This window comes from Chanodichthys erythropterus, chromosome 3 (genome assembly GCF_024489055.1).
Source record: "Chanodichthys erythropterus isolate Z2021 chromosome 3, ASM2448905v1, whole genome shotgun sequence".
In the NCBI taxonomy this organism is placed as follows: domain Eukaryota; kingdom Metazoa; phylum Chordata; class Actinopteri; order Cypriniformes; family Xenocyprididae; genus Chanodichthys; species Chanodichthys erythropterus.
This window is the reverse complement of record NC_090223.1, coordinates 36,270,993-36,296,088: the sequence shown is the minus strand read 5'-3', so window position 1 is coordinate 36,296,088 and position 25,096 is coordinate 36,270,993. Positions and strand designations below refer to the sequence as shown.

The 25,096-nt window shown below is 36.8% G+C and overlaps 3 protein-coding genes across 6 annotated transcripts; 1 reads left to right on the top strand and 2 right to left on the bottom strand.

Moving 5' to 3' along the window:
* Nucleotides 1-563: 563 nt before the first annotated feature.
* Nucleotides 564-1,924, bottom strand: LOC137017587 (ferritin, middle subunit-like). Its single transcript, XM_067381984.1, has 4 exons — nucleotides 1,678-1,924; nucleotides 1,313-1,459; nucleotides 1,043-1,168; nucleotides 564-950 (listed from the first exon to the last, which is right to left on the bottom strand). The coding sequence occupies exons 1-4, from the start codon at nucleotides 1,777-1,779 to the stop codon at nucleotides 801-803; spliced, it is 525 nt and encodes a 174-aa protein (XP_067238085.1). The 5' UTR covers nucleotides 1,780-1,924; the 3' UTR covers nucleotides 564-800.
* Nucleotides 1,925-2,075: 151 nt separating this feature from the next.
* Nucleotides 2,076-12,659, bottom strand: aldh16a1 (aldehyde dehydrogenase 16 family, member A1). Its single transcript, XM_067381983.1, has 16 exons — nucleotides 12,341-12,659; nucleotides 11,403-11,502; nucleotides 11,176-11,299; nucleotides 10,926-11,083; nucleotides 10,707-10,784; nucleotides 9,097-9,443; nucleotides 8,479-8,637; nucleotides 8,203-8,359; nucleotides 7,419-7,494; nucleotides 7,209-7,314; nucleotides 6,901-7,031; nucleotides 5,287-5,454; nucleotides 4,957-5,161; nucleotides 4,682-4,867; nucleotides 3,729-3,854; nucleotides 2,076-3,499 (listed from the first exon to the last, which is right to left on the bottom strand). The coding sequence occupies exons 1-16, from the start codon at nucleotides 12,425-12,427 to the stop codon at nucleotides 3,323-3,325; spliced, it is 2,385 nt and encodes a 794-aa protein (XP_067238084.1). The 5' UTR covers nucleotides 12,428-12,659; the 3' UTR covers nucleotides 2,076-3,322.
* A 304-nt stretch (nucleotides 12,660-12,963) lies between these two features.
* baxb (BCL2 associated X, apoptosis regulator b) lies at nucleotides 12,964-24,694 on the top strand. Of its 4 annotated transcripts, none has more exons than XM_067374947.1 (6): nucleotides 12,964-13,326; nucleotides 13,400-13,430; nucleotides 15,142-15,312; nucleotides 15,421-15,556; nucleotides 15,701-15,805; nucleotides 24,517-24,694. In XM_067374947.1, exons 1-6 carry the CDS (start codon nucleotides 13,305-13,307, stop codon nucleotides 24,664-24,666), a joined length of 615 nt encoding a protein of 204 aa, XP_067231048.1. In that variant the 5' UTR covers nucleotides 12,964-13,304; the 3' UTR covers nucleotides 24,667-24,694. The 4 variants fall into 4 exon arrangements, with proteins under 4 accessions (XP_067231048.1, XP_067231045.1, XP_067231047.1 ...); XM_067374944.1 differs by lacking the exon at nucleotides 24,517-24,694 and adding an exon at nucleotides 15,930-17,283; XM_067374945.1 differs by lacking the exons at nucleotides 12,964-13,326; nucleotides 13,400-13,430; nucleotides 15,142-15,312; nucleotides 15,421-15,556; nucleotides 15,701-15,805 and adding exons at nucleotides 20,410-20,656; nucleotides 20,745-20,775; nucleotides 21,109-21,267; nucleotides 23,402-23,534; nucleotides 23,643-23,735.
* The last annotated feature ends 402 nt before the right edge of the window (nucleotides 24,695-25,096 follow it).

Below are 25,096 nucleotides of genomic sequence, written 5' to 3'. Positions count from 1 at the left end.
AGGTTTACATAATGCATTTATTCATGAACCTAAGTAGACTGAACAGAGCCTATTTAGTTATAATCAATATAAGCTGTATTGTGTTAAAATGAGCAGGATGATCCGGTGTTCACTGATTTTAATCTACCAGGTTTCATGATGTTAAAGAGGTTAAAAAAAAAAAAAAAAAAAAAAAAAAAAGTGTCACTGAACCAATCCTGATAGGTGTGGGTCTATCCAAATTAACCAGTTAACATTTGACCTGAACTTCTAGAATATTTTTCCTCCTGCATGAGGGTTTGAAATAAAAGTAGTTATCAAAAGGACCATCAAGATCTAATGCATATTTGGCAGCAGTTAACCCCGTAAAAAACTTTGATTTGTCACAATCTTACAGACAGTTCAATCATTACCCTTTTGTAGGCCAGAAAGAAAAAAAAAAAAAAGACTGCTAAAAGACACATGGTTCAAACACTTCATTGTCGCTGCTTCACTTCTGCATTCACCTACTACCTCTAAAAGTGCCTTCTGTTTGTTGAAAATTTGAATTTCATAATTCAGGAAACAAAACCAAGACACGTAAATCCAGCCAAAAATGTTTATTCACCAAATTCAGCAGATTAAAACCAGTGTACATTCAAGAAAGCATTGGCTTGATGGCTAATTCAAAGTGCCATACACGTTATACAGTGACATGTAGCCTCTAAATGTTAACTTTTCAATCTTTCTAAAATTTTGCCCAAGAGCTGCACGACAACATTAGCTTGATGATTTAAGGCTAGAGCATAGCTGGAGGTTCTGCAGTAAGCAGAGGTCTGCATTTAGCTTTGCAGGGTGTGCTTGTCAAACAGGTACTCCGCCATCCTGTTGTTTCCAGCATCCATCTTGGAAAGGTTGGTGATGTGGTCACCAAGCTTCTTGATGGCCTCGACCTGCTCATTCAGGTAGTGAGTCTCCAGAAAGTCACACAGCTGTTGGACAAGACACCAGAAAATATTTTAACATTTAATTAAATAAATCAGAATGGAACAAAAGCATTAAAGACAAATGTACATGGACTCACATGAGGGTCTCCCTTCTCAGAGGCGACCTTATGCAGGTCCAGCAGAGCCTGGTTGACGGTCTTCTCCAGCTGAAGAGCAGATTGCATAGCGACCAGCCCATTGTCCCACTCATCGCGCTCAGGCTTCTGTAAAGAGACACACCTCGGTGAGCACGTGATGCCCCCATACCCCCCTTAATTCAACAGGCCTCTACAAATATGCATGAACCTATAGAGTCCGTTTTGCTCATAAATTTCAACCTCGAAATTACACATTTCAAATGTGGTTACCTTTACGTCCTGAAGGACAATGCGTCCACCCCTCTTGTTCTGGAACTCCATGAATTTCTCGGCATGTTCGCGCTCCTCCTCGCTGTTCTCCTTGAAGAACTTGGCGAAACCGGGAAGTGCGACATCATCCCGTTTGAAGTAGTGAGCCTGATGGAAACAAAATCGATGGGTAAGAGATTAAAAACGCTTAGGAGGTCGTTCACCGCAAATTCGTGGCGTCGTGAAAAAAGACGCAACTAAATGACGAAGAGTGAACAATAAATCCAAGATACAAGTCTGTTGCGCATACGAACCATGAGGAAAAACGTCAAGAAGCATGATGCACCATATGGAATATTATGTTATTAAATAAACTAGAAACTTACCATTGAAGTGTAAGTGTAGCCAGCGTAAAGCTCCAGATTGATCATCTTGTTGATCAAAGCCTCGCAGTCGCGTTCGTAGTTCTGGCGAATCTGAGAATCCATTTCGGCGGATTTTTTTGTCGTTTTATTATCAAAAGGTTGGTAAAAAAAATAATAAATTAAGAGTTTTTCAAAGCGAAATTCCGACGAGCTCGAAGTTCCGTTCAATCACTGTTGAAGCAAGAACCTGTTCGGATCGTCCAGAAGCTGTGAGTGAAATGAAGGTGCGCGTTTGTCTTATATACGATCACAACATGATGCGTCAGTGTTAGTGAAACCAGCCAATCAAAGAACGAGCTGAATGAGGAAGTGGTAAAACAGTCAGCTGAGAGTCAGTAGACAATGGTGACAAGACATTTTAATGTTTTTCCACTTTTTTTTTTTTTAATAGCCTAATTAATGGCAAATCGAATCCAACAGAAAATTATCTATCATTCTAGATACATGTAGACAGTATCTAACATTTAAGAATGGTAAATCCGATGTAATTTTGTAATTAACCAAGGATTTACCATATTTACATTACATAAGGGGTGTAAAGGAATTAAACATTGAACAGTAAACCTGATTCTTAGATTCGCATTAAAGACATTATATATAGATAGAAAATTTTTGGAAACGAACAGAAATACTTAAGCATGTTGTTTGCTTTTGATAAACATTGTATTTGTGCCACATTATATTTTCACAACAAACATTTCAAGTTTGAACCTTAAACTGTTTACGGAAAGGATGAAATAACCCCTGCCACACTTGGCTTTGATCACTTGGGTCAAAATAATCAAACATCTGTGTTAAAATAGTGAAATAAAATAGTTTAATAAGGCTTAAAAATATTATTTTTTTATCAACATGTCATATGAGACAATCTTCAAATAACCCTAATATGGAGTTGTTTGTCTTTGTCCATTTAACTGCCTTAGGGTACAAAGGTAATCTATCATGTGACAGTGACTAAGCATTTTGGTATCAAATTGCATATGAGACCTCAGTTTGTGTCAGCAATAAAAAAACACACGCTCACAAGACGTGGCATTCTGCTGTCTCACTGTGACTCAGCAGCATTTCTCCATTCACTTCCTGCTATGCATTACGTTACTATGCTTGGAACTTTAATGAACTCGACAGGATGTGTAGTGTTCATTTCAGTTTGGGGTTTAGTAGCACTGAGTAACACTAATTCCAGACCAGTTTTCTGATTTCATCTTTTTAATTACAGTTTTCATATCTATATCCATATAATAACCATACCAGCGCTCTCTCAAATGACAACAGGGAGCTGAAATTCACAGCAATATGCAAGTGCACAATGTGTTTAACAAATAATTGTTAGTTTTGTACAGTAATGGCAATATATTTCTTACATTGTAAAAAAAAACTTTAAAAAATTACTCATCAAACCATTATTACTGTTTTGAAATAAACAAGTTAGACTAGTTATCACAGTTCTTTATTTGTTAGAATACAACCGTCTATCATGGGAAACAATAAAAAAGTAATTTTGTGATAGTGAAACATCCCCAGTCACTCTCTGTTGTCTAAACCGCTTGTGTGAAAACTTAACAGAATGTACTACTGCCCCCTCACCTCCTAAAACTAAGTGTTTTTATGCAGTAGGGATCCATATACTCTTCCAGACCACAGCCTTCCTCCAAAGCTCTTCTTGAAGAGAGGGATCTGAGCAGGCCCAGTTTCGGCCTGCTTCCTTCTCCTTTTCCTCTTCACAGTGTAGCCACAAACGTTTAAGTGGACTAATACAGGAGTACTGAAGAAACTGACAGCCCTAAAAAGAGAAGTTCCAGTAAGGCCAGTGCTGACAGAACATTTTCCCACGTTCAAAGCAGTCAAAATAGCATTTATGCTTATACAGTTCTATAGAACAGAAAAGAAATTATGGAGCTCACCATCTTTGCAATATCATGTCTCTGCCAAGATAAAATACTCAATCTTTTCTATATTTCAATGTCTACTTGTCCCATTTTAAGAGTGGAAAAAAAAACAAATCCCCTCACCTCTTTACTTCCCCAATACCAAATGCTTTGAATAACACTGTGGTTGGCAAGTGCCTGGGTCAGTTGATCCCTGCTCCCTGTTATTATACTGACCAGACCGGCAGGGATATCAGAGGCCTGCAGGACCTTTGAGCAAAAAAAGAAAAGTTGAACCCATTACAAAATAAAGAATTAAAATGTGGAGATTTATTCTGGAAACTGAACGTTAATGGAGGCATCCTGAGGAGTGTGAAGTGTCTCCTGCTGCCATAAATAAATATATACATATATAAAAATGTGCTTATAGATAAATTACTGCTTCTTACCTATTAAACCCTGAACGATCAAACTCCTTTGTATTAAACCAATCTTCTTTCATGCTACAAATCCATCAGCCTCTTTAAAGGGTTAGTTCACCCAAAAAAACTAATCCATATGAATTGAGCATTTTAGTCAAAATATTCTGAAGAGACACCATCACTTTATATGATGAACAGATTGAATTTAGGCTTTTATTCACATATAAACATTGATCAGCGAACATAAACAGAAGCTCAACCGAACAAGCTTGACTCGTGAGAACAAACCTTTTCCAGAAGTTTTAAAATGTGTGGCATAACCTACGAGAATGAACCTCATTTGTTCTCGATGTGTCAAGCAAACATGCTTGAGCTTCCTTTATCACAACTGATGTGTGAGTTGATGAATGTTTATGTATGAGTAAAAGCCTAAATTAAACCTGTTCATCATTTAAAGCGATCTAGTTTCTTCAGAAAATTTGGACTAAACTGCTCCGTTCATATGGATTAGTTTTACGATCTCTTTATGAACTTTTTGAAGTGTCAAATTGGTAGTTGCATAGCTGTCGATGGAGGGACAGAAATCATTTGTGTTCCGAAGATGAACGAAAGTCTTACGGGTTTGGAACGACATGAGGGTGAGTAATTATTTATATTAAAAAAAATGTAGCAAACCTGTATAAATTCAAGAGCTGGAAGAGGGTATTTTTCACTTGGCACCATGACAACAGCATTCCCCATGGCAACAGCTGCCCCCAGCAGAGACACCAAAGAGAGCAGTGGGTTAGAGCTGGGGAGAATCACTCCCAGCACTCCTAAAGCCTCAGGAGTTGACAGGGCTGAGCCAGACTGGGGCGGGAACTTTAATAAGATGGACATGTAATTTAAAAAAGCAGGCAAATTAAATCTATGGTTAATTGAATAATCATTCTAACACTGTATGCTCTTACTGGAGTTCCACCCTGTTCTTTATCACAACGTGCAGCCCAATCAGAGAGCCTGGAGATGCTAAGCTCCACCTCTTTCTCTGCCTCTTCAAATGAGATGCCGGTTTGAGTTTGGATTGATGTAGCCATGTCCCGCCTCCTCTTATCCAGGCTGGCGGCAAGTGAATAAAGGGACTGAGAGCGTGTAGCAGGGCTCTTCTTTATCCACCTGCAATGACAGCAGTTCATCACAGTAGTTCTGTCAATATTTGCCATCCAAAAAAAGGTTGGCTACCAAAACTGGTCCATATGTTTTATTTTCAAACCAACAGGAATTTTTCCATATGCTCTTACCCAGGTTGGACTTTAATGGCAGCCTCTACTGCATTCCGGACATCCTTCCTGCCTCCATCTGGGCAGTGAGCAAGAACAGCGCCCCCAGGGGCCAACACTGACCTGCTGCAGCCCGAGTCAGCTTTGCGCAACTGACCACCCACTAACTGTGAGTAAAAGCGAGGGACACTGCGAGAGACAGAGAGAAATGGTTATAGAAGAAGACAACAGGAGGTTTGAGTTTACCAGTAGTGGTCAATTAGCATGACACCCCATAATCAAATCACCTCTACCTCTTAGTACAGTGTGTTTTTCAACATTTATAAAGGTTGCACATTCATTAATATCAATGGAAAAAGAATTGAAGGCTGAGTGCATTTTATTTTGTGATTTGATTTACTTGACCTATACTGTTATTATCATCATTCTTTCTGCCTCCATTTTTGGTTTCTAGCAGGTGAAGAGAGTTTTTTTTTTTTATGACAGACCATTTATTATATTTCTAAGGTGCAAACAGGTAGTAAGTGAAGTGCAAGGAAGTATAGTAATCTATAGTACAGGAAGCTGCTCAGAAAATGTTTCCAGCAGCGTCACAATTCATTTTCAAAGAGAGGGGTGAGTGGAAAGTCCCACACAATCTGCTGCTGGTATTGTCAGTAACAGTAGCAAGACAATCTTGCAAAATATTATGATTTTGGTACAGGGTCATTCGGTGTCAAATCACCCAAATTTCATAAACTTTCCCAGGTAAAGGCTCTGCATGGAGCTGCACTGAGCCCATATCTCTGATACTGAACCATATACTTTTATGCTGAATAAAGTCTTAGTTTTTGTTATTTTGGGACCAAAATGTATTTTAGATGCTTCAAAAAAAGTCTAACTAACCCACTGATGTCACATGGACTACTTTGATGATGTTTTTATTACCTTTCTGGACATGGACAGTCTACCGTACATACATTTTCAATGGAGGGACAGAAAGCTCTCGGACTAAATCTAAAATATCTTAAACCGTGTTCTGAAGATGAACGAGGTCTTACGGGTTTGGAATGACATGAGGGTGAGTCATTAATGACATAATTTTCAGTTTTGGGTGAACTACCCCTTTAAGATGTCTTTAATACTTGAGGCACACAAAACTTGGAGAAAAAACAAAAAAAACAAAAAGTGCCTTTTGCCATTTTTTTAAACGGCCCCCATCGGCACATAAGTCACTAGATATTACTAACAGATCTACCAATCTCTGTACAAAAAAAACTAAAATAATGAGGCTGCCATCTTTCCCCCCACCTACAGTATTTACAAAATAGTGGATCACTCAGTAAATATTCATTCATGGCATTTTGGCTTTTGTATTTTTGTTTTATTTATGTTTTTTTTTTTTCACCAGAAAAAAATAATTTAGCCAGGGACCTCTGGTTGAGTTGACACGGAATGACCCTATAGAGACGAGGTGTTAGTGCTAAAATCTAAACTCAATAAAACTGAAATACTGGCTAGGATTGACCTTTAATCATTTAGATGTTTATACCAGCTGGAACAGGTCTGTTTGTGTTTAAATGTTTATGACATTATCTACTAAACCTATATTCATTTCTTAGTTCACCTTTAAACTATGAGCCACAATACACCCACCTGGAAGGATCAAAACCTTCAGGTATCATGAATTTGGATTCCACAGAGCCAAAAGCAGCATAGTTAATAGAGCTGGGAGTGGATCGAGGGAGGGAGGGTGAAAGAGATGGCCGAAGAAATTGATACAGCCCCTATAGAGAAACAGAAATCACAGAGTCAGACATTCTGAATCAGACACCAACCAAAACCATACAGCCAATCAGAAAAATGGTACAGAAAAACCAAAAGAACAGAAACAAAGGCCTACACACCACTGAAGCCCATTCTCAGCACATGAAATGTCACTTCTTGTCATTTTTATTATATACCTCTCTGCCTCCATCGGTGCAATTCCCGCTCTCCCTTCGTCCACATAGAGGCAGTGCGGGATCCATTACAGAATGACAGTTCACCCACACGGAACCCAAGCACAGACTATGGAAAAATAAAAAAAAAGGGGTGTGAGAGAAAAACAGATAAAGGTAGAGATAAGATCAAAATGAGATCAGGACAACAGACATATGTGACCAGGCATGCACCTCTTTGCAGACTCCAAAGCCAAAGTCAAATCTTCAGTCCAGATGGAGGCAGCCTGACCATGAGGACTGTGATTTCCTACACAATCACAGTAAACAAAATGTTCAACAGAAACCCTGAGATATATATCTCAGGGTTTCTGCAGGTTTTCTGAAGGTAAATTTAAGACATTTAAAGACCATTAAAGAAAATTTAAGGAATAAATTTAAGGGAACGTAACATGTCAATATGTTTTCTAAATGTAAATGTCTAGGAAGCACACAATGAGTTGTATTAGCAACACTTTTGAAGTTTCATGCAAATTTTGTTCAATTTCTCAGAAAATAAGACTTCAAGGCAGTCAAGTAAATGTATATTGATTTAAGGTTGTTTACATATTTGTACTGGAAAACAAAAATCCTGAGGAAGATCTTTTTTTGTTGTTGTTTTAGCAGTGCATGCAATTTAATTTTGCATCCGTTTTATTTATTTTTTGTCTTAGTTTTACTGCTTTAATGGTTAAATAAATTGTATTAGTCAAAAAGCACATCCGTACCTGTTTTCTGCATCACGGAAATCATAGGGCCGTAATTTAATGCCATGATAATGAATTTAACACTTTCTGCTCCAATTTAAGACATTTTTAAGGCCTTAAATTGTAGAAGGTCAAATTAAGACTTTTAAAGGCATTTTGTAAAACCCACGAAAACCCTGTGTGTGTGTGTGTGTGTGTGTGTGTATTGTCATATATATACGTATATAACAATATCCTTCATATAAATCTGTTCTTTTTCATTTCATCCTCACCAAGTGTAACTCCCTCAGCAGAGCTCCTGAAGGATATGAGAGGCAGCACAGGGCCTGGAGGAGGTGAAATCACAGACTCACAGGAGGGAGCCAGACCACATAGTACAGTAGGGGGGTAGAGACCACCAGTAGAAGGAGGAGAACATGGCTGGATCAGCTAAAATATGGAAAAATAATAAGAAAACAAAAAAGATGAAAGCATCTGTCCAGTAAATGCTGTAACAATCTGTGCTCAAATATTTGTTTTGGTGACATTTAAATTAAAAATCCACACACTGTTGCCCCCTGCTGCTGTGCCTCCTGAACAACAACCTCTATAAGTTTCCGGTCAGTTTCAGTGACAAGAGAAACACATTTCATCCCGGCCATTCTCAACTTGAGCCTGGCCACAACACTGTCCATCACTGATTCCTGCACAAAGAGCACCCAATGGAACTGGAGAAGAGAAAGAGAGAAGCAGGCAAAGAGATAAATATTTTATATTTTCTACAAAATGAACAAAATGTTCAATACATGGCTCTTCTGCAGTGGTTTTCTATCTGTGAGCACTCCCAGTGGACCATGGCAGTACGACAGGAGCACTGTCAACTGGGTTTCCTTTTGAAAATAGCCACTAAAATAAATAAATAAGTAGTATACATTAAATATTAAATAACAGATATATAAACACCATATTTTATTTATTTTCATATTTTCTATGCTGCTGAAAACCGGTTATATATTGGAATCATTACTCAGTTTTACAGTTTAATAGTTAACAGTTTTTAAATGTTTTTGAAAGAAGTCTATTATGCTCTCCACAGCTGTATTTATTGGATCAAAAATACAGAAAAAAATAGTATTAAATATTATAATATTAAAATATTAAAATAGATGTATTTTGTTTCTTCTTACATCTCTCTTCTTCTTAAAGGCCAGCTCTATCACGCCATCCACAGCACTGTCAAGGTCTGCCGAATCAAAGATGATAAAAGGGCACACAGAGTTGTGTGTGAGGGAGAGAGTCATGGGTACTCCCCAGCCAGCCGTAGCTTTAGCCACAGCTTCTCCGGTCTGTTTGCATCCACTATAGGTCAGGTAGTTCACTTGTGGATTTTGAGCCACTTTGGCAGCCAGTGATGCTTCACTGCCTGTCACCACATTCAACACTCCTGCAGGGATTCCAGCCTCCATAAACAGCTGAGCCAACAGAAGGGCAGGAAGAGTGGTACTCTTGCCAGGCACTACAATAACAGCATTGCCTAGGGACATAAATATAGATGGCAAATAAATAATAGTTGTCCCTCAGTTTGGTTTGCACCATCACCTCTTATTCAGATAGGATAATTAAAGGTACAATTTGTGATATTTCTTTCCGCTAGAGGTTGCTAGAGGACTATTCAAAACAAAGGCGTAGTTTGATGACGCCAAGTTTTAGAGCGGAAACTTGGGACATGCGGTCTCCATCTCAACGGACGGTGCAAAAGAATAGGGATTGGAGTCTGGAAGAACTCATGTTCGTGGATGCGATTATTAACGTTACTGTAGTATGAAGCAGAGCAGGACCGAGTGTTGCGGGAGCTGAACGAGGAGCTGGAGCGATTGATCAACACACGCCTCACGAGCAGCGGGACTTTTATGACACAGTCGCCGGCGCCGCTTCCGCTTTTCCGGTCATGAGTTTACGGGAGTTGTCCTTGTCGACAGAACCAGCGGCAGATGGTAAACAGTAATTATGTTCCATAAATAAGTAACACAATCCACCATAAAACGTGCAAAAAGTAAATAAGGAGGTTTGCTGGACGCTAGACACTATTTCCGCATTTGTCCACGGCACTGTTGTCATGTGGTTTCTACGTCAGTAAAGGCGGTAACAAATGGTAACTGACGTCATTGACAGGCGACTGCACTGCCCCGTGTCACTGTTTAGAATGGGAATTTTCTCATGATTTACAAGTAGTTGAAAACATTAGAGATATTGTTAGTAATCAGCTGGACAAAATATATAACACTAGCCTAAAGGTTTTTGGATATTTTACTGCAAAAATGTTACATATTGTACCTTTAACTGCTTACATTCACGGGCAACAACTCCTCCTAATGAACTATGCCATTCTAAATTATGAATTATGAAAATTTTGAAAAATGTCCAAGAACACAAAATTTTACACTGGCGATGTTCAAAACACTTTCAATACTAAGATCAAGAACAAAAGGAAAACAAATTATAATTAGTAGTATTACCTTTAAATGTGAAACATGCAAGTTTTCAGTGCCACCAAAAGAATAACCAAAATTCCAGTTTACCATTGGCTCAGCCATGAAATGACATGTAGGCTCAAATATTTCACACTTTTGAATACTGTGTACTGTGTTCAGAGAACCTAGGTCGATTTTATTTTTCCTAAAGTTATTTAAAATCAGGTTTTAGGTCAGGACTTACCCTTTATTCACTATGGAAGAGTGGAACTGACATGAGTGAAACTTCAAAACATGAAAGTGTCTGTTTTAGGAGAAAGACTCACCCATAGATAGGGCTGGTAAAACTTTGAGCAGAAGAAAATATACAGAGCAGTCATCTGAAACTACCACAGCCACGACACCTTGTGGAGAGAGCAAAGCATGACATCAGACTCACCATCATGCTTCCTGCTTATTTTCTCAGAAGTCAATTACACATTTTCTCCCTTTTTAATACGAGTTCTGTCTCTCAGATTGATATAAATGATTAAACACGCACGTACCTTGCGGGGTCCACTCAGGCATGAGTGTGTCTCGTAGTTGAGCCCAGCTGGCGTAGTATTGGGCCAGTCTAATGAGCGCCGCAGGAGAGGTGGAAGACTGAGAGAGCTCACACAGCTCAGATACACACTGACTGTGTCTTTGCAGAACACTCGCCAGCCTGGGGCACAAACATATATTATTAATGATGTTAAGCTTGCAATTATTGTGATAGGTTAATTTATGACATTATTTCGAGAAAAGATCTAGTACTTGAGAAACACTTTGGCTCTTTGGTAACAGCTCAGTTCACTCCAGGTTTTGAAGCCTCCAGCTGCAGAGGAGACAGCAGACGCAACATCCTCATCTTTAGCACAAACAGTGCTGCAGACCACCCCTGTTGTAAAGAGAGACAAGGAGGGCAGGAGAAGTTATCTTTTCATTGCAAAGAAGATTGGATAACAGATAAGAACTTGAGGAAAAGTTCAAATATTGTTCACCTTTGGAATCAGTCACATCCTGGGTCTGCCTGTCTGCAGGGCTGGAAAATTTTCCATCAATGAAGAAGCCAAGAGTGCGAGAGTGCTTCTCCAGCCAGGACTGAGGGAGAGAATGACATTTTCCTTATTTGTTTAAGTGGAAAGCACATCTCCCATAAATGGGAAAGAAATTATAACACTATACACATGAGAATTAGGTTCAACTTTTGTTGAAAATTCTGACTTCTCGGATAATTTATGCTTCAAACTACAACCATGTTTGATTTAAATAAATAAACTGTAGTTGGTGTGTTCCACCTCTTTGAGAGAACCAATAGATTGGCTTTGTGAAAACAGGGTGAAGGTTGCAGTAGATCATTCACAAAATACATGAACAGTTAACAGTTTTGAACTTTGCTCACAGTACTTAAAGGGATAGTTTTACCCAAAAATAAATTAACTTACTTATATTAATGTTGTTTTAACCTTTATTTGGCTTTTTATAAAGGGTGAAAAAAGGCTTAAACATTAACAGTCTCAGTCACCTTTCACTGTAAGGCAAAAAGATGCAATGGAAGTGAATGGTGACTGAAGCTGTCAGTTCGTAACCTTCTGCCTAACATCTCATTTTTGTGTTTTACATAAGAGTCATATGGATTTGGATGTTGCGGATGAATAAATGACTGAATTTTCTTTTTAGGTAAAGTATTCCTCTTTAGAGACATGCATTAAGAAGGACAATCCGCATAGTATCGTTTTTAATGCAAATTTACATCAAGAGGACCACCAGCATCACATGCTCTTCTCGTGAGCTGTCATATGCATCCTAATGTAGCCGTCACATGTAAATCATTTTCACATTAGGTGAAAAGGTGGAAGCATGCTGTTATGATTGAAGTAATAAAAAGTTGCAGATTTAAGATACAAAGATAATCCCCCTCGACGAGACAGCGCTTTACCTGTGCAGTTGCAGTGCTGCTGCTGGATGATCCATACTCCATAGTCTGAAAGATTTCGTGCACAGTCTTTGTAGAAATACCTGCCATAACAAACTAAAACTAAAGAAATAACAATTGTTACTGGCTTCTGAAAAATATGCCAATTCAAATAAAATAATAATACTGAGCGTGCAGTGATTATATCACCGCAATCAGATGTAGAAATGTGCAGAGCTGTACTAATGACAACAAAATCTCGATCGCAAAAAACACGTAAATGTTAAAGAAGTCTCAGTATTTCAAAAGAATATTCAACGTGACTTCTCACGTCCACGCTGGAATCTCTTCCTGGGTTGCATTGTGTTGCCAGATTGCACAAAAGAATCAGGCAAAATGTTCTGCCATAACAAGTGCCCCAAAAAGTGAAAATGAGCGAAACAAGTTTTTTTTTTCCTATTTGGGGACTTTTTAAATGGATAACCATAGAAAACATAAAACGCATAGATTATACTACACTGAAAAACTTTATGAACAAACAATCCCAGAAACGCTGATAGTACGTGGACATGGCAACACGGGTTGTGATCTAAGTCAAACTAAACCCCTCCTAATCATACTATTGGACAACAGAGGAACTCATCATTCACAAAAATACTAACAAAGACTAAGTGCATGGCTTGTAAACAACTTATAAAACTAAAAAACGATGAAAAATAAAGAAATAATAATAAGTCATATATTTTTTTAAAGCTCAGGAAGGTGTCCATATTTTGCCATCTAGTCACGTTAGCAGTGTATCCGACAAAAGAGGCCTCCGGAGGGCGTAGTCTTCGAAATGAGGCACTTCATTTCCACAAGTCAAAAGTTTCGAAAAGTCCTGTCCTGAAATAGAGTGGGATTCCCCCAGAGCTTCATCCAGCCGAAAACATTAACTGAGAAAACTAAACAACAGCAATAATATATATATAGCCTATATTTTACTAATATGGCTTGCGAAGTCTCGCAGGGTAAGTGACTGTGTGTTTGTGCTCTTCAAGCGATGCTAGATGTTTGTTACTAATGTTTCTCTTCGATCTACAGATGATCAGATTGGAGAAGCTCTCCTCATCAAGTATGTGTCAAACTTATGATTTGTTTGTCTCGTTTTTAATTTATTATAAACTTAATGTTTCCACTAATGGTTACATTCATTAAATAAGTAGTATTTTATAAATCCCTGTTTTATAGCAGCTGAATTTAGAGATGTTACACAAAACCCCAACATTTGGATATAAATTATACCTTGAAAGAATAGAAGCAGCATTTTAGAATTATTAGAGTTACTTAAAATGTAAAAAACATACAAACAAACAAGTGACAGTGAACTGTTACACACATTTTTATCTTTTTATCTCTCTCTCTCTCTCTCTCTCTCTCTCTCTCTGATGACAACTATATAATCCATGAATTGGTTCTACGTGGCAACTTAATTGTCAGGCAACATAATTGACAATTTCCCCAATTTGACATCATTTCAATGGCAGACCTTGTCTGGCCAACCTCGTATTATGAAATCATAAAAATATTGCAAACAGAAGAAAATAACATCATGTGGTGCTGGTCGTAAGTTATTGTTGTTCAGGGGGTTGTTCGGTTAGTAACAGAGTTGATAGGGACAAAATTAAATATTTTCTTAAAGCTGCTGTCCGCGATTTTTCCTCTTTGTCGCCATCTCTTGTTTGAAACCTGCAATTGCAGTCATATGCGGAACAGTTATGAATCTAATGCTTGCTGTCAGTCACAGCACCGGTGTGGATACTGTGGATGCTGTCTTAAAAGGTGTGGATACTGTATTGTACTGTCTTAAAAGTCTTAAAAGTATGACCAATATAAAAATTTTCACTGGAAAATATCCTCTGAACAAGTAACATGTCTGCCACTTTTGTTTTGACCAACTGAGGAAAAAAGCATTAGGCTTCTAATAAATCGCGCTGCCAATGATGATTAAATCTAATGATCGATTAGCTCGGATCATGCTAAACCGTGCAAATTATTGTTACTGTTATACTTTGTTCTCAAATCAGCATTGCGTGACTGTGTATTTAGTGTGTATTAGCGTTACCTGTAGATTTCAATGTCTGTAGCCACTCAACAGTCCAAAGTCTTTTGCTTTTTGACAATCGGTGAATCTCCAGTTGTCACTGATGATTGTCATTTGGATCTTTCTGGATTACAATCCGCCATCAAAATGATAAGTTTAATTATTTCAGCTGTTGTGAGAAAAGGCTATAAATGTGCCGCTACCAGCTGCATCCTCACGTAATAAAACTGACTAGCCTGGACGGGACTTTCTGTTTACGGACGTGACGTAATGACGCACAGAGGAACTGCTGCATGCTCGAATTTCCTGCGGAAATCCACCATGTCCCTCTTATTATAAAACATTATTACAAGCTTACCATTGTGAATCGAGACAAGATGAGATAGTTTTGAACACTGGCTGCTAATGTACTTGCTCAAAAATTGATTTTTGATTATTTTTAACCAAAAAAAGTTACGGACTGCAGCTTTAATTACATTTTTTTTAAAAACTTTTTTAGTATTTATATTTTATAAATACATTCAATATAGATAATATTGACTGTAACATTTTTTATTCATTATTTTGACCTTGAGACCCACTTATTTAAAAAATAAGTCTAAACTGTAATTTAGGACTCAACTTCAAGCAAACTGAAACTATAAGTAACTTCAAGCAAACTGATATTTCTGTGAGATCATAATGCTTTCCCCTGTAATAGTACCTCTAAACATTTGACTCATGCAGTTAACATGTCTTTCAGGGTGGTAAGACACGAGGTGATGAGCGTGGCAGCTGAAGGAAATGCAGCCCCACCGGCCCTTCCTGAAGATCAACCAATAAGCAACAGCCAGGACCAGATGCTTGTTCAACAGTTGGCGGAGACCATTAAAGTGATTGGTGATAGGCTCGATCAGGATCAAGCATTTAATGAGTCAGTCTGAGATTTGAATCTTTGCCTATCTTAACTGAACATCAGTGTTGTTGCCTATACCGGTTTTTAAAACACCTGGTTTCTCTTTCTGTTCTTTTAAACTCACAGCATGATTGATGGTTTAGTAAAAGTGGCTGATAAAAGCAGTTTCTGGAAACTTGTGGAAAAGGTTTTCACAGATGGCCAGATCAACTGGGGGAGAATTATAGTGCTGTTCTATTCAGTCGGAAAACTGTCTGCAAAGGTATTGGATCAGTTAGATCCTGCATGTTTCTATTGTCTTTTTTAAAAAATATGTTAATATATCTGTTGTTTGTAGATGTGTATTTTTATGTTGGTAATTGTATAGTAAATTTGTAACATCTAAGCTCCTCTTTGCTCTCAATAGATGGTCCTCGCACACTTACCCAGAATTGTGTCAGATATTCTGACCTTATGTCTGGATTACTTTAGGAGAAATCTGTTGGAATGGATTCGCAAAGTGGGAGGATGGGTAAGAAACATTTATTACATTATTGTTTCAAATACTGGAATATAAAGAAGCATTTAACTTTTGTTTTAATCTTCATCTTTAGAAGATGGGTCACAATATCACATTTTTGTACCCCGTAATACAGATGCACAGTATCCCTGCATTGGCCTGTTTCTCCTTTGAGCAATTTTCTGGTTCTTCACTAAGAAAATATTTCTCCTATTTTGGAGCCATGTTTTCCTTCACCTGTGGCTTATTGTTAGGTGGCTTCATCATCTCGAAACTTCAAAAAAGCTAGAGAGAATGGAGATACATCAATGGAAGTATCATGTCTAAAAACTTGAAACTATGCAGCAATGACATAAACTGATGTGCATTATGATTTTGTAATTTACCCCTTTTTATTGTATTCTGCCTTTATTTTATATGTATTTATACTATTTTGTAAAAAAAACAACAACAAAAAAAAAAAAACCATTTAATATGGTAATGTTAACTGAGTTAAAGAAAGGTATTTGTTCAGGATAGGGAGAGTCGGGACAGATTGTACAGGGATAAGATCTGAGCCGAAGTTTTTTATTAAATATAATTGTCATATGACATACAATAGTGGTTTTCTATGATGTATTTTGTCCACTACCATGTACAATGTAATATTGAGCTTTGAAAGTGATTGAAATTCCTAATTTCTGAAAATGTATGTATTCCTGTCACATAAGGGTTCAGTCACTAGCTATGTTTCCATGAATTTTTATGTGAATTTTGAGATATTGCATAAAAACGCTGGATGGAAACATCAAGATGCGCATAAATTCTAATAATGTGCACAACAAACTTGTGCATTCAATAAACTACGATGGAAGCACATTTACTGAATAAATCCTTTTATATTACTTTGTGGGGTCCTTTAGTCGGCCCCCCACAAAGACAACATCTTAAAAATCATATAAAAGAATGTTTGAAAAAATCTTGACTATAAGTCACTATATATGGCTCTTCCCTACACTATACCTAAACCCACCCGTCACAGGAACCTAACGTAATTTTAACATTCTCGATTTTTGTGTACACTAGTTATGGTCTAATTTATAAATGGTTTATGATTTATAAAAATGTTTTTAATCGCTATTTTTAAGACTGCCCCCTCATTTGCGATTACACATTTATAATATCTTAGTCTAAACCTAAAGTAATCTTCACAAACTATCATTTGAAAGCTTTCATACTCTAGTTTTCATATTTGGTGACTGATTTTCAAAAGAAATGACAGAGCAATAGATAAATAGCGATAGATTCTTCTTTTGTGATGTGGTGCCAAACTATAATGCCGATTCTTTCTGTATGTTTTTTTATATGTGTTTTAGAGATTGAATTCAAATCAAATATTAACATAACAGCCCAAACTTCTTCTGAATAGGAAGTCTACTTCATAAATATTATGAAAATTATGGAAATATATGGTTCAAATCACACAAACCATATAGAAGTCGAAGAGCCATTATGTAGTCACCGGTAGAGTCTGGATGTCATCTAGTGAAAAAGTTTGGTACTGTGCACAAAAAAAAATCTAACAAAGTTCTTTTGAGATATCAACCTAAAATTTATCACAGAACTTTTATTTTCTTTAAGTTTTACAGTTTAACATGTTTTTTAAAATACATATTTTATATAAAATATAAAAAAAATATATTTTTATATTTTAAATTGTCATAAAAGTAAACTTCTATAACTTTTTTTTTTTTTTTTTTTTTACTTCTACAATAATCTGTAACATCTCGCCTTCAAAAAGATACCAAACTTAAGTCTGTGCTCTGAAGTATTCAAGATTTTTAACAATTTGAGTCGGAAAAGTCATTTTCAAGTCTATGTTCAAAAAGTGGGAAAGACAATTAACATGTAAAACGACTTTATATTTTCACAAACTTTGAAAATAAAAAGTTGTAAAATTCAGCAAGACACTAGCACTTCAGGGGCCTGTTTCAGAAAGGAGGTTAAGTGAAAACTATGTTAACCCTGAAATGAGGGAAACTCTGGGTTTTCTGTTTCAGAATGGGATGTCAAATCAGAGAAAGCAGGTTAAGTCAAGCCTGTTTCTGAAAGAGAGGTAACTTATACTCAGTTACCATGGTAACTTACTCTGTGAACCTAACCTGGTCGGGAGCAGGTTTTCTTCGATGAACCCAGAGTTTCCTTCGGTCTCCTCCCCTTTTTTAAAGTGCAAGTGATGTTTAAATAGTTAACTCATTCATTCACACTGCAAAAATGCTTTTTAGTATTTTTCATCTTATTTCAAGTACAAATATCTAAAAATTCTTAAATCAAGATGGATATTCTATATAAGAAAATTATATAAGATATTTAGTCTTGTTTCCTGGGGGATCTAAATTAAGTGCATTTTACTTAAGTAAAATTATCAATATCTGCCAGAGTGGTAATAAAAATAATCTTAATGCAAACGGAAAGTGTCGGGAGTGTCTACTTAGGTGGAAAAAAAAGTTCCATAAAAAACACTTTATTTTAGTACACTTATACACTTCCATAATGTACTTAAAGTGCTCTATTTTTGTGCACTTATTTTGTACTTAATATACTAAAAGCTACTTAAAAGCTAGATAATCTTAAGTGTACTCAACTGTGCTATTTTGAGACACCATGAATTTGAACTAAAATGTGCTTTTAACATACTATCTCTCTATTAAAGAAATGTATTTAGTTACCACTTGTAGTACACTTGACCCATCTTTCATACACCTATAAATGTACATTTATACACATGTATAATGTTTATTTTTGTGGTAGTATACTTTATTTCATTGCACTAAAAATCAATTTAAGTAGTAGTGGTATTTAGTATACTTTTCCAAGTGCAGTGAAGTACTACTGAAGTGCAGATATACATTGAATTAGTGTATTTATAGTGTATAACTTTGACACTTTTATTTAGCACCAAAATAAAGAATGTACTACAAATGTACTTGCTTGCATTTAAGTATTTTTTTCAATGCACTTAAGTATACATTTCTTTCACCTGGGTATTACTAAGTGCAAATTTACAGTAGCTCCACCCACCAATGTCAGACCAGGTTAAAATTGACACATGTTCTTGTGGCTGCAGTGGTGTAGGCATTAGTATGTTGGGTGCGGAGAATTAATTTGTGATGTGATTGACTGGGTTCAAATCCACTTATTGCCGAGCTCGCTTTTCTCCCTTTTCCCATCACATATCACATCAGAAAGGCATTTATTTTTAATAAAAAAGGAGAAAATTTTCTAAAAGTGGAAGTAAGTTGCCTAACGAGTGTTGAATAATGATAAAATCATTTACACTCTTATTATTGCATCCTGCATTATTTTTCTCTTCTTCTTTTTTTGCATGTGGGATACCATGAAAATAAATATTAGTTCAATAACTTACCATTCTACAAATACCTTTCACCTTTGATATTATAACAGTGATAAGAATTAAACTTGCATTGACTCAGAAGTATGCAGATGTCCTTTTGTCACGTGCTGTTGCCATGGTGAATCGTAATATCGAAGCTCCATTAATGATGGCTTTTCATAGTCATAGTGCATGCGCTTAACTCAGAGTCGACCGAACTGAATTCAGCTGTTCTGAAACAGAAAACTTTCAAAGTTTCCCCATCTCAGAGTTCAAGTTTTAACTCCGAGTTGGTTGAACCTCCTTATTGAAACGGGCCCCAGTACTAGAGTTGAAAAGCTCTGACAAACAACACAGTAGTGTTTTATATTTTGGGTCTGTAGTTGCTTTTGAATGGCTGTCTATATGGGTCAAATTGACCCACGAACAGTCAGATTGTATAAAATTTCTGTAGGCACATTTCACAACACATCAGTGTGTTGAAACTTTGCATGCATGTTCATGACCCTAAATGAGAAAAAGTCACAAAATTTCAAGAAAAGCAACATAGGTTAGATAGTATAGATAGCCATATGCCATATGTGGCTGACAAAATATTTTCAGTATTGAAATAAGTGGGGAAAGCTATTTTTCACAAGGATAGTTAAAAACAAACATAAAAAATAATAATAAAAAAATTGTATTATTTTGGGTCTGTACAGTTGCCCTAGAACATTAAAATATGCAGGTCAAATTGACCCACGAACATCACAAACGTAACGGTAATTTTGTGTGAATATGTAAAAAAACATATCAGCATGTTCATGACCCTAAATGAGAAAAAGTCACAAAAATGTCGAGAAAAAAAACATAGGTTAACCGGCATTTAGGTCAACCCAAAAATCAAAAGGGGTCAAATTGACCAGCAACATAACATGAGGGACATATATATTGAAAATGTGTCTCAAGTTTCTTTCACATTTTTAATTTCTCACAAAAACTCATTCTGTATGGTTTATAAGCCTTTTGAAAAATGGGGACATGGGGTAATGTCCTCATAAGTCATCCTCTCCTTGTAATACCTATGACATACCCATGCCATTATACAAATTTGTGTCCTGATATGTCGAAAACACGCACACACACACAGAGAGAAAGAGAGAGAGAGAGAACTACGTGATTTTGCCTTAACAGAGGGATGTGATTGATAACTAATTGGGTGTATTAACCCCATATATGCTACGCACATTTTTCTGAGCTACATTGTTGTCTTGTGAATGGAGTAGTTTGAGGATGAAATATAAAAGGAAATGTAGAAAACAGCACTTGTTTCGCTTTTATTTTCACTTTAGCACAGTGTGACGCTAGCAGTGAAGATGAGGAACTGGCGACAATTTTCTAACAGTGATTAAGACAAAAAGACGTACTAAACGAAGTTTGCGTTATGTTTAGTAAACCAACCGTACAGGACCAAAGAGGAAGATAGGAAAAAGAAACGCTCATGGCATCAGGTATTCAGACGTTAACAAACCGGCTTTTGTTTATTTATTAACGTGAGCTAATATGAAACCCAGTTACATTTACTTTTGTATCTTTTAGATTACGTGTTTTCAAACAATCTCGTTCTTCGGTAAGTTTCACATACATACATTTCATACTGGCTTGTAGACTATATCGACCTTTTTGTTTAATATTGAGCATATAACTTTATAAATAGCCTATAAATAAATAGCATACTTGTAGCTATATATTTAAAATGAATATTTAAAGAGTTTAATAATGAAAATATTACAAATACTTAACCTACCTAGAATCATATGTAGGCCTATTCGTTGTGGCATTTTTAATGGAATTCATTTTAAGCATTGAATAAAGTATCAGGTTGCCTGATGATATCACATTATCAGGTAGCCTAGTTTCGTTTTCATTCAAATCAACGATGCTTGCATATTCATGTTTTCAGATCAGTGAAAGACCAGGTACAGAAGGCGGGCACATGTGGCGCACCTTCTCTTCCTGAACATCAGCCAATGAGTGATGAGAAGGAGCAGCTCCTGGATCAGATGGCTGAACTCATCAGAGACATCGGGGACTCTCTCGATCGGGAGCCAAAATTCAATGAGTTAGTATCGAAAGGTCTTTTTTGGTATACGAGAATATAATTGTATGTAATAATTATGGAAGTCAATTTTTTTAAAAAAATATTAGAATTAATGTGAGATAGTTTAAGAAATAAAGTTGTTGGAAATTAGTTGCTAAAGTATTAGTTCACTTTCAAATTAAATTTTCCTGATAATTTACTCACCCCAATGTCATCCAAGATGTTCATGTTCTTCTTTCTTCAGTCGAAAAGAAATGAAGGTTTTTGATAAAAACATTCCAGGATTTTTCTCCTTATAGTGGACTTCAATGACCTCCAGACAGTTGAAGGTCAAAATTACAGTTTCAGAGCAGCTTCAAAGGGCTTTAAACGATACCAGACGAGGAATATCTAGAGAAACGATCGGTCATTTAAAAAAAAAATGTAAATGTATGCTTTATATAAACAAATGATCGCCTTCCAAGTGGTTCCACCAAAACCGCACTTTCGTATTCTTCAAAAAGCTTACGCTGTATGTCCTACACCTTCCCTATTCTACTTACAGAACGAACGCAGCACCAGTTCCATTTTTTCTGTAAGTAGAACAGGGAAGGCGTAGGACATACAGCGTAAGCTTTTTGAAGAATACGAAAGTGCGGTTTTGGTGGAACCACTTGGAAGGCGATCATTTGTTTATATAAAGCATATACAGTTGTATTTTTTTTTTCAAAAATGAGGGGTGGTTTCACTAGGGGTGTAACGATACACGTATTCGTATCGAACCGTTCGCTTACGCGGTAAGCATTATGTACCGAACGGTTCGTTGGACTAATTAATTACATTTGGAAAATAAAAAAATTTGTGAAATGTAATGTTATGCGTTCAACAAGGTAGCCCAATAACCCAAACGACGTAACAGGCAATGCCCCTGACACCCCCGAAGAAAAAAAAAACACCAACTTATACGTTTATGTTATGCTGCGTTCAAACCGAACGCGTCTGGGGCGTCTGGAGCGTCTGATTTAACATTACATGTGGCTACTCAGGCAGGCGCTCGCTCACTCAGTACGCGCTGAAGGCTCTTTATGTTTCCATAGCGACGCATCGTGCGTGTCACTAGCGCTGAGCGCAGCAACAATAACACTGTATGACAGATGGATCGCTATTATTTTGTTTTTCCTTGTTTATTTAAAATATTCACAAACTTGCTTACCATGTTATCAACTATCTGATATTCCGATCCTCAAATATGTGTAAGTGAGTGTGTTTTGTCGTTTAAAAGCCTTTATAAATGATCTTTATCTTGATCTATAACGCGAGATAGGCGCCGCCATCTTAGTTTGCGCTGCAGTTCACAGAGTCCTGTCAGTCGGATTTACAGCAGGTGAATTCATCATTTTCGTCCGAAATATATGCAAGTAAGTGGCTGGTGAACTGGAAGAATAATAGAGTAAACATTGTAGTTACTTAGGCCCATTATGTGTGTCTGATATGAATAAATATCGGCAAATTGTACATGAATGGATTGTTATTGCTCCTTCCACTGATGTCTGACATCAGTGTGCATTTTATAAATTCTAAATATATTGTTTTAATGGTGCTTATGTGTATATAAATGTCTGAAATCTTAAAAGAATTAACGTTAAAGAACGTTATGTGGCTGAAAACACTGCATAGTTGTGATAAAACGTACCGAACCGTACCGAACCGAACCGTGACACCAGTGTATCGTATCGAACCGAACCATGAATTTTGTGAACCGTTACACCCCTATTCACTAGATAAGACCCTTATTCCTCATCTGGTATCGTTTAAAGCCATTTGAAGCTGCACTGAAACTGTCATTTTGACCTTCAACCGTTTTGGCTCCATTGAAGTCCACTATAAGGAGAAAAATCCTGGAATGTTTTCATCAAAAACTTTAATTTCTTTTCAACTGAAGAAAGAAGGACATGAACATCTTGGATGACAGGGGGTGAGTAAATTATCAGGAAAATTTAATTTGAAAGTGAACTAATCCTTTAACTAAAGTGGTACTTTCGAAATATAAAGTCACCAATGAAAATCGCAACTAAATTTTTTTTTAAATTATTATTTTCAATGGAAGCGCAAAATGGGCTTCTAGAATAAATGAAAGAGCAGGTTTGTTTTTTATCAGTTATGTATTTAATTTTAGCATGGTCGATGGGTTTACACGAGTGGCGAACAGACAGAGTTTCCAGAGGCTTGTAGACAAAGTGTTTGTTGATGACATCACCTGGGGGAAAATTGTTACTCTGATCTGTGTTGTTGGAAAATCAATTGCAAAGGTAGGTCTATGCAGTGCTTTCTTTACCTATACCGTCATTTGTGTGTTTCTGTGCCAAAAGTGCTCAAGCTTTGTGATCAGCTGTTATTTTTTTGTTTCACGTAAACAGATTCTTGCTGATTATGTCTCAGGAATTGTGTCTTGGACACTGGATTACTTCAAGGACAACTTACTGAACTGGATCTGCAATAGAGGAGGATGGGTACGATTTGCTAAACATGACAACACTTGTACTAAAGGGATAGTTCACCCAAAAATGAAAATTATCCCATGATTTACTCACCCTCAAGCCATCCTGTCTTTCAGAACAACACAATCAGAGATATATTTAAAAATATCCTTAGTCCTCCAAAGTTTATAATGGTTGTGAATGAGGGGGCTGCGTTTTGAAGACAAAAATAATGCATCCATCCATAAAAAAAAGTAATCCATATGACTCTAGGGGGTTAATAAAGGCCTTCTGCAAGTAAAGCGATGAGTTTTTGTAAGAAATTTTTTAAAAATTTGATAAATTGAAATAACTAGCTTCCGGTGGACGACCGTACGCAGGTGATTTGTTTTGATCTATCCTCTGCACCTCCGCATTTGTCATTACGTTGTACGTCAGGTCAAAGTATACTCTTCCGCCGCAAATCGACTTGCACATTCTGCTTACGGTCGTCCACCGGAAGCTAGTTATTTCAATTTCTAAAGTTTTAAATATGGATATTTTTCTTACAAAAATGCATTGCTTCAGAAGACCTTTATTATCCCCCTAGAGACATATGGATTGCTTTTTTTTTATGGATGGATGCATTATTTTTGCCTTCAAAACCATTCACAACCATTATAAACCTTGGAGGACTAAGGATATTTTTTAAATATATCTCTGATTGTGTTTGTCCGAAAGAAGATTTTCATTTTTGGGTGAACTATCCCTTTAACGCAGCATTGATAAGACACATCTGTAAAAGTTATTGATTAACTCTTTTGAATACCTTCAGATCAATAGTATCTCTTCCTTGGCTCATTACTCCTTTGAGCGAGATTTTGGTTCCTCATCCAGCCTCATCTCCCTCTCCTCTGGGGTCCTCTTCATCAGCGGAGTACTGCTGGGTGGCCTCATCGTCTGGAGACTAAACAGATGTGCTTGATGAAGTACAGTCATGTGAAAAAGTTAGGACACCCTATTGAATTCCATTGATCTAGTGCTTTGGCAGGTCTTAAAATTAGCTAAATAAAACGTCAAGTGAACAGCAACACATGACATATCACAACATGTCATTATTTATTTAGCAAAAATAAAGCCAAGATGGAAAAACCATGGGTGACAAAGGACACCCTATGTTTCAATTGCCTGTAGATCCACTTGTAGCTGCAATAACTTAAAGTAATCACTTTCTATATGACTTTATCAGTCTCTCACGTCATTCTGGAGGAATTTTGGCCCACTCTTATTTACAACGTTTCTTCAGTTTATTGAGGTTTCTGGGCATTTGTTAATGCACAGCTCTCGCCACAGTCAGGATGAGGTCTGGACTTGACTGGGCCATTTTTTTTCAGCCATTCTGTTGTAGATTTGCT